The sequence below is a fragment of the Equus asinus genome, chromosome 20 (genome assembly GCF_041296235.1).
Source record: "Equus asinus isolate D_3611 breed Donkey chromosome 20, EquAss-T2T_v2, whole genome shotgun sequence".
Lineage (NCBI taxonomy): Eukaryota > Metazoa > Chordata > Mammalia > Perissodactyla > Equidae > Equus > Equus asinus.
In genome coordinates this window covers 92740247-92749674 of record NC_091809.1, presented here as the reverse complement: position 1 = coordinate 92749674, position 9428 = coordinate 92740247, and the positions used below count along the sequence as shown (strand labels likewise).

Here is a 9428-nt window from a genome sequence, read left to right as displayed (position 1 = left end):
GGCCAGCTCTGCACCCACTGCATTGCAAGGTTTGCAGCCCCCAGCTCCAACTGGCTGGACCACTAGGCCTCGGGCCCTGAGTGAGAGTGTTGGCCTGCACATCAGCTCAGTACCGTGATATCACTGGGAGGAAGTGTTAATTTCGTGTAACGTGTGGCTGCTTTTCTGTCCCCGAAACAGGACTCTCAGGTCCGTCCCTAACAGGAGCTGCTCGCGGGGACACCTCCGAGCGCACCCGGGGCGCGCGGGCGCCTCCTCGCCAGCGCCGGCGCGGGGAGAAGGGGCTTCGCGGCAGCCGGCGCGCTTTGTCCCCGCGCGGCCCCCGTCCACCTCCCCGCGGCTGCTCCGCTGGCCGAAAAGTTTCTCCAGGTGTGGAGTTCCGGGCTGGGCGACCGTCAGCGCGAAGAGGGGGCGCCGGTCGGAGGCCAGCCTGCTAGCCGGCGTGAGTGGCCACCGGCGTCGGCGCGCAGGGCTGGCCCCACGGGAGGGGGCGGGCGGCCCGGGCGGAGCGGGACCCGGCCGTTGCTATGGCAACGCGCCGGCAAACTGGCCACTGGGCCTCCGGCTGCCAGTCGGCGGGCGGCCCCCGCCATCCTCTCCTAGTGTCTCCGGGGCCAGCCGTTGGGACCCCATTTGCCCCGGGTCTGGTGTTTGGGGTGGTTCCTGGCTGCCCGGTTCGTCTCCACCTTCTCACCTCCACCCCATCTTGGGACCGGAACCTTTATGAAAGTTTAAAGCGAACTTACTATAGGGTAAGTGTGATTTGGGAAAAGTAACGCATCCTTAAATGTTTTGAAGTTGCGTGTTTTTTTCCTTTTCTCTCTTTTTTAATCTCCTAGAGCCTGGGACCTGGTGGGACTACATTATATGGTAGCTCTTTGTTACAGCACTTAATATAGTCCCTTGAACAGACGAGGAGATGGTATGCACGAGAGCAGCTCCTTACTGACTACGTGGACAGGTAACGTAAGCCCTCTACCTCAGTTTCCTCATCTGTAAATGCAGATTATAGTTTCTCACAAAGTTGTGGGCTTCAAGGAGCGTGTATAGGAAACTGCTTTGTGAAGAGTAAACGTAAAGCGCTTGAGAATTCGTTGTAAGGGCTATTTGCATGCTGCAAGTCATTTGACACCCCTCGTCCCACATCACCAGCTAAGGCCACCTTCTCTTTTGTGTGACCACCAAATAAGTCCGATATTCAACCAGAAAATAGGGTGGTCATGCCTTGGTCCTGTGAATGCAAAGAAACAGCGACAAATTTTGAACCTAAACTTTCTCTCCTTGTTTTACACACTTCCAGGTCCATGGCTTCAAATTACAACCCCTGCGTGGATGTCTCACACATTTAAATTTCTCGCTCACGTAAATCTCTAGTGTTCCGTCTCAGTGAGTCATACCATCGTCCACCTAGTTTGAAGCCAGAAATCTTGGGTTCATCCTTGACACCTGCCCTTCCTTTTTCCTTCCATATCCAAATCATCATCAAAGTCTGTTCATTTTATCTTCAAACCAACCTCAAACCCATCTACTTATTTCTGTTTCTACCGCTGTCACCATAGACCAAGCTACCATCATCTCTACGCGGTCTCCTGTAGTGGACTCCTGACTGGTCTAATGGTACTCACCCTGTCCTTTCAATATTCCCATCCGTTCTTTGCAGCAGGAGTAATCTTTTATAAGCTGAAGTTTGGTTATGATCCCCCCCTTCCCCCAACCCCCGTGCTTAAACTCCATCATGACTTCTCATTGCTCTTGGGATAAAGATACAGCTCTTTAATGTGGCCTACAAACTGAGCGACCATATACTTTGTCATTCAGACCAAGAGACTTTTGAGAATAAAAGACAGTGCTATTATTTACACTGGGACAGTCCCCCAGGGAAACTGGGTCAAATGATTCCTCCACCTGTGAGGCCCTGTGGCCTCTGCCTCTTCTCCAGCCTTATCTTACACTAGGCTCCCTGGTTCTCTGCGTTCAGGTTACACTGGCTCTTTTGCAGTCCTTTGTCACCAGCTTATTTCCTACTCCAGGACTTTTGCACATACTCTTCTCTCTGCCAGGTCTGCCCTTCCCTCTTCTCTCTAGTCTAGTTAACTCTTGCTCCTCCTTCACATCTCAGAGCATGTGTTCCCTCAGGAAAACTGCCTCTGACCGCTCTGTTAGGACAAACCTCCCTAGGGCATTGGCTCTTCTGATACGCTTCTCTCTTCTTAGTAGCGCTTTTTTAGTCACAATTGTAGTTACACAATTGTAGTCACAATTGCGGTTTTGTCTATGTGTCTGGCACAGAATGTAGTTAATAAATGCTTGAATGTTTGAATTATAAGCGTTTTCCCATGTCATTAAACAGTCTCTGAAAATAGCACATACTGGTTAAGAGCACAGACTCCAGAGTCAGACGGACACTTAGATTTGAATTTCAGCTCCACCACAATTCCTCATCTGAAGCCCGTGGGGCTGGTTGTGTTTTAAACTTCAGAATTTTTCAAATTATAAAAAAATAACATAGTGTATATTCTGTGTCACTTCTAGTGGGGTCTGGGGCAGCACCCCGTAATCAGACACATTAATTTTTCTTTAGTAAGATGACTTCACTGTAAGTGGGATAAAGACTATACATAGTTTCACATCAGTTCAGATCAGGTTTTGCCAACAGATGAGTTTGCCACAAATTTATGAGAACAGTTGGTTTTCAGAGCTTTTTGGATTTTAGAATTTCAGATAAGTGCATGGGAGTCCATCCCAGTGTAACCTGAGCCAATTGCTTAACTTCTCTGGGCCTCAGTTTCCTCAGTGTTAAAACAGAGATGTTACTGGACCTACCGCATTGGTTGTATTTGTGGTGGTGTCGTGAGGAGTAAATGACATGTGTTAACGCCTTAGAACAATGAATGGTCCTTCATGCCAGAGAAGAGTCGGCCATTATTACGTCATTTTTATTGGCTCCATAATAATCCACATTATGGATGAACCATAATTTATTTGCAATTTACTTACTGTTGGATATTTATTTTTCAAGTACAAAAAAGTAGAGATGAATGTCTTTATACTTAAATCTGTCAACCAGATTTTTGATTACTGAAGATCAATTCCTGAAAGCAAAATTACAGAATCAAAGGGCAGGGTCATTGCGAATGCTCTTGAAACATTGCCACCTTGTCCTTCAGAAAGATGATACCAATTTACCCTCCCACCATCAGTTTTATGATACCTGTGTTAGCATTGTTATTAAAAAAAAAATCTTTGTTGATTTTACAGATAAAAATAGTACCTCCTTTTTTAAATTCACATCTTTCATTATTAATGTGTTTAAGCATTAAAAAGTCGTATTGTTAGCTATTAGATAATTCTTTTCTATGAATTGCCTGCACAAGCTCTTTGATGGTTTTTATATTGGAGTCCCAGTTTCTGCTTATCATTTGTTTAATTGTTTGATTTCTCTCTCCCCCAGCCCAGGCAGGAGCCCATATGCTGGGCTTTGGCTGGAATTGGTTGGTAAGGTGTCCCCGGAGCCTGGGGCGAGTTGTTACTTGCCTGCTGGCTACACAACAAGGTAGAAAGCTGTGTTTTAGAGGCTGGGTCTTGGGGAAAGTCTGAAATCAAGACTAGGCTGGCTGTTGGTTTGAATCTTCAGTCTAGCAGGGCTTGGAAGAAAGAGTACATCCAGGTAGGGGGCAAAGGACCAGGCCAGAAGAGAGAGGCAGAGTGATCCTGACAGCTGGGAGAGAGAAGCTGTAACCTCTCTTTTTGTAGGGACCTGGCAATTTCTTGTATGGGTGAGGACGGGAATGCTGGGGGCACTGTCTTGGCCGGACACTGATTTGTGTGAACTCTTGATAGAGTAGGGATGTTACCTTTCCTTGTCATATGGGGCATTTGCCCCACGATTACCTTTTCATTTAATTTGTGATGGCTTTTGATTTATAGAAATTTGAACAATTTTATATTGCCTTTTGTGTTTTACCCAAATCTTTCCTTTTTTGATACATTGCTTTTATGCTTAGAAAGTCATTTCCATGCGGAGACCAAATAACGATCTACATTTTCTTTGAAAATGTTATTTTGTGATGTCAGCAAAGCAAGGAAGAGTTAATGAACGTAAGTAAAAGAAAGTTGAGTAGTGTGATTTCCAACAAAACATAAAAGATGATGATACAAAAGCTGATAGTCGTGTCATCTTCACGTCTCCTTGAGGACAGAAGAAAAGAGCTTACGCTGCTGTCAGGGGGATCGAGGAAGACATTTTCTGACGGTGTCTGTCACACCTTGTGGGCTTGTAGAATCTTATACCCAGAGACTTTTAGAAGTGTCCTGAAAGTGGAGGTATGATCTCTGAAGATACTTTCTACTTCTTTGTTCAGCCGACGATCCTCTGTAGTATTTCAAGCACCCACAGTTGTTAGATACTGAGAAATAATTTCCCTGTTTTAAAAGAGGCTTAAAAAAAGGAAAATGTAATGTAGAATTAGTTGCTGACCTGCTTGGCATTGGTAAATCAGTACGCTTTCAAACGTGCTTCAGGAAGAATTTCCCTTCCTGCTGAGCTCCGATATGGATCAGTGAGATGAATTATGTTTTGCTTGGATCTGTCTTAGGGTTCAAGAATGTGAAGAGTGGACAACTTATTGTTAAACTGTATTAATATATCTTTTCTTAGTTTAGTAACTAAAATAAACCTCAGGGTACATGAGAAACTAATCACCTCACAAATTCCTGTGGTTTTATTGACGTGAAGTTTTATTTCAGAAAGGTTTATAACGTGAGGGGCAGGAACTTTTACAACTGATCAGAATATCCTTTCTACTTATTATGGGCTAATTATCTTTATTAATAACCATTAACTTGTCAGTTTGAATGTCAGTGGGGATGTGGTATTACGTATGAGGAATAAAGCAAGAAAACACAACTTTCTATTGATGAAGAGAGAAATCAACTTTCTATTGATTTAGAAATATTGTTAGCGTTTGCCTTATTTTTTGATCAAAATTATTTAGTAAACATTATTAACTATAATAAACATTTATTCAACAAATATTTATTGGGTGCCTGTGATGTTCCAGGCACGGTTCTAGAATGTTGTGTTATGTTTTCACTTTTACATTGTATGTGTACAAAATATGCTTGTGATTCAGTATTCTTTTTTTTTTTTTTTTTTTCCTTTTTCTCCCCAAAGCCCTCCAGTACATAGTTGTATATTCTTCGTTGTGGGTCCTTCTAGTTGTGGCATGTGGGACGCTGCCTCAGCGTGGTTTGATGAGCAGTGCCATGTCCGCGCCCAGGATTCGAACCAACGAAACACTGGGCCGCCTGCAGCAGAGCGCGCGAACTTAACCACTCGGCCACGGGGCCAGCCCCGTGATTCAGTATTCTTAACGTGAGCTGTGTTTATTTGGAAAAACTGTTCATTTAGAGTCACACGTATTCATTCAAGGAATCCAAGAAAAGCCTTATAGAAAATGTTCATCCAGTCTCTAAGGTTGAGATGCTGGTAATTGAAAGTTCTACCCTGTTACTTTGTCGTTATCACAGTGGAATGCTCATCCGCGGTGACGTGCTTGCTGGGAGAGAATCCATTACCATTTCCCAAAGGCTGCGTCGGAGGCTCAGGTTCTAACACTGGAATTCTTTCAAGTCTGTCTGCTGTTGGCAGATCTAACGTAAAGGCTCTTATATCTGCTCTGGGGAGCTCAGCCTCCAACCAGCTAAGATACTGGGAAGAAAGCAAATATTTATCCTTGGACATTTTTCATGGAAATCAAATTAATTTTTCCTCTCGATTTTCTTTATGTTGGTATTCAGTTTATGGCAGTAAAATTCAGTACTTTTCATATTTGTTATTATGAATGTAAATGCCAATGTCCAGCAGTGATTTTCAAGTTAATGTAATTGGTTTCCTGTCGTCTCTCTTTGATGGTACGTATGTTATGATGTGTACATTTAGCTTCTTTTTATAGTTCCACCTCACAATTTTTTTTGAGATGTAATTAGCGTACCATAAAATTCACCCTTTTAAAGTATCCAATTAAGTTTTTAATATGTCACAAGGTTTTGCAACCGTCACCACTAATCCCAGAATGTTTCATCACCCCAAAGAAGAAAGCCCACATCCATGAGCAGTCACTTCCTGTTTTCCCCTCTCCCGCCCTTGGCAAACACTAACCCACTTTCTCATTCTGTGGATTTGCCTGCATGGACGTTTCAGGTAAATAGAATCATAAAATATGGAGCCTTTTGCATGTGGCTTCTTTCACTTAGCATGTTTTCCAGAATCATTTCTGCTGTAGTATGTATCAGTACTTCATTCCTTTTTATGATCAAGTGAAATTCCGTTGTGTGGAGATACGGTATTTTGTTTATCCATTCATCAATAGATACCGGTTTGGCTTCTTTCCGTTTTTTGGCTGTTATGAGTACTGCTGCTGTGAATATTTGTGTACAGTTTTTGAGCGGATGTATGTTTTCATTTCTGTTGAGTGTGTACCTGGGAGTGGAATCGCTGGTCATATAGTAACTCCATGTTTAACATTTTGAAGATTCTGAACTCTTTTCCAAAGTGGCTGCACCATTTTACATTTCCACCATCAATGTATGAGGGTTCCCATTTCTCCACATCATCAGCAGCACTTGTTTATTGTCTTTCTTTTTGATTATAGCCATTCTAGTAGGTGTAAAGTTGTACCTCATTATAGTTTTGATTTGCATTTTCTTGATGAATAATGATGTTGGACATCTTTTCATGTGTTTATTGGACATTTGTATACCTCCTTGGGAGAAATATCTATTTAAATCTTTTGTTTAGTTTTTATTTGGATTGTCTTTTTAAAGATTTTATTTTTTCCTTTTTCTCCCCAAAGTCCCCCGGTACATAGTTGTATATTCTTAGTTGTGGGTCCTTCTAGTTGTGGCATGTGGGACGCTGCCTCAGTGTGGCTTGATGAGCAGTGCCATGTCTGCGCCCAGGATTTGAACTGAGGAAACACTGGGCCGCCTGCATGCGAACTTAACCACTCGGCCACGGGGCCAGCCCCCTGGATTGTCTTTTTATTGTTGAATTATAAGAGTTCTCTGTATATTCTGGATACTAGACCCTTATCAGATATATGATTTGCAAATATTTTCTCCTATTCTGTAGCTTGTCTTTTTATTTTCTTGATAGTGTCCTTTGAGGAATGAAAGTTTTTGATTTTGTGAAGTCCAATATATCTATTTTTTCATTGGCTTCCTGGCTTTAGATGTCATATCTAAAAAACTATTGCTAATTCAAGGTCACAAAGATTTCCCCATATGTTTTCTTCAAAGAATTTTGCACTGTTAGCTCTTTCATTTAGGTTTTTGATCCTTTTTTTATTTTTATTTTTGCTGAGGAAGATTCACCCTGAGCTAACAGCTGTGGCAACCTTCCTCTGTTTTTTAGTAAGTGGGCTCCCAGCACAGCCTGACTGCTAACAGAGTGGTATAGGTCCATGCCTGGGAAGCGAACCTGGGCTGCCGAAGCAGAGCACCCTGAATTTAACCACTAGGCACCGAGTCTGGCCCAGATCCATTTTGAGTTAATTTTTGTATATGTATGAGGTAGGGATCCAAATTCATTCTTTTGCATGTGGATATCCAGTTGTCACAGCACCATTTGTTGTACGCTTCACTTTATTTGTTTGAGTTAACTTGTAAGTCATGTTTTGGGGAAATAAAATTTAGCTGATTCCTTTTCACTTCAATTAGATGCCACCATCTTACACAGAGGACATTTCAGGCAAAGGAGCCTCTGTACTGCTAGCTAGGGCTTTGGTTCCATATTTCTATGTAGGCTTATAACTTAGTGAGTGGGCTTGTAGGGGATGTAAGCTTCGGGGCTGCTTCCCCCTCCAGTCTAGCTTAAGGCCTCTAGGTGGACTCGTGTGGCTGCCTCCTCGCCGTGTTTTCTCTGAATCATAGCCCGAGTCTCACTGGACCTTCTGGGAAGAGTAAAAGAGGAGTTCTTCCTTCCGAGCTGGAGAAGGCCTCAAATTTTCTCTCTAGCCTCATGGGAGGGACAGGAAGAGCCATATGAACCTTTCCACAGAGAACAGGGGAGGTCCTCAAGGGAAGACAGAGCTTTTCACCTTTTTTCCTTCCTGTCGAAAGCTCCTTCCTCTGGAATCGTGACCGAATCACGCCTTGGCTGGCTTCAGACTTCCCTTTCCTTGGCATGGAGTGGTAGCGAAGGCAGCCTTGTGTCCCTCCCAGAGGTTCGAGTGTGCAGCGTAGGCAAGCTTAGGGGTCACGCACACCTGAATTCCCATTTTATTTCTGTGTCTCTGTCTTTGGTTTCTTTATCTATAAAATGGAGTTTCTAATCCCAACTTCCCAGGATTATCATGAAAAACAAATCAAATATCATATGTAAAGTGCCTAACAAATTTGTAGCCCCTCCATAAATACTAGTTTCCTTTCTTTCTTTTCCAAATTTTCTGAGAAATTTGTACAAATACAGTTTTTTAAAAAACTCCGTAGAATCTTAGAGTTGGAAGGGACCTTCATACTCATGACCATAACACTTTGCTGAATCTGTCAAAGCTCTTTTCATGTTTATTCACATGATTTATTCAACTGGTTTTTACTGATCACTTACTGTTTTCAGGCACTGTTCTCTCCATGTCTGCTGTAAGTCATTAGAGGGGAGATGACAGACATACATGACACAAAGCCGGGCACACGGTTGTCACTTTGCTTATCCTCACTTTTCTCATTTGATTCACTCACTCACTAAATTATGAGCCAGACACTGTCTAGGATCTTGAAATACAAAGATACAGTCTCTGAGAGCTCAGTCTGCTGTGGAGGGAAGCAAACCAGGAAATTACAGTGTCCTGTGGGAGGGTGCTGTAAGAGACGCCTAGACTGGTGCTGTGGGAGCTGGAGGAAAGCACTCTTGAGTCTGCTTGGGGACGTCAGGGGAGGATGAGCGAAAAGGGAGAGGAATCTGAGGCAGAGCGGACAAGGCCCAAAGGCCTGGAGGTGGGAAAGAGTACAGGTTGTTAAGGAAGGTGATATCCAGGAGAATGATCACAGACAGTGACTGGACAGGCCAGCAGGGCTCAGGTTACAAAGAGCCTATGGTTCTGGGCTGAGATTTGAGGTCAGTTTTGATGGAGAAGACAGAAGCACAGTTTGTAGTTAAGAATTAAGATTTCTTTTGATGTTATTCTTATTCCCAGCCTAGCTTTAAAAACTCCTTTTCTTTGTCTTTAGCATTTTCCCCAAGAATCTGCTATTTTGGGCTTTTGCCTTCCTGATTCTCTTCTTGTAGCATCCTGCCCACTTTAATGTCATCCTGGGTTACTTGCCTGTCTCCTTTGGCATTATGACCTTATAGCTTATGGAGAGCTCCCTGTCTTTCTTTCCCTTTCAAGCTTGGTACTTTCTCTGGAAAGGTCAGTCTTCTATTTGCC

General features: G+C 43.1%; 1 protein-coding gene across 12 annotated transcripts in view; it reads left to right on the top strand.

The window, feature by feature from the left end:
* Positions 1–302: 302 nt before the first annotated feature.
* The window catches only part of STK33 (serine/threonine kinase 33), a 121292-nt gene continuing 112166 nt past the window's right edge, over positions 303–9428 (top strand). The window contains exons 1-2 of one of the 12 annotated variants that reach the window (XM_044752633.2): positions 303–442; positions 840–961. In XM_044752633.2, coding sequence (XP_044608568.1) covers positions 925–961 — 37 coding nt within the window. In that variant the 5' untranslated portion in view covers positions 303–442; positions 840–924. Of the gene's footprint in view, positions 443–537; positions 753–839; positions 962–5529; positions 5914–9428 lie in introns of those variants that run through there. The other 11 variants (XM_070491023.1, XM_070491019.1, XM_070491024.1 and 8 more) reach the window with 11 other exon arrangements.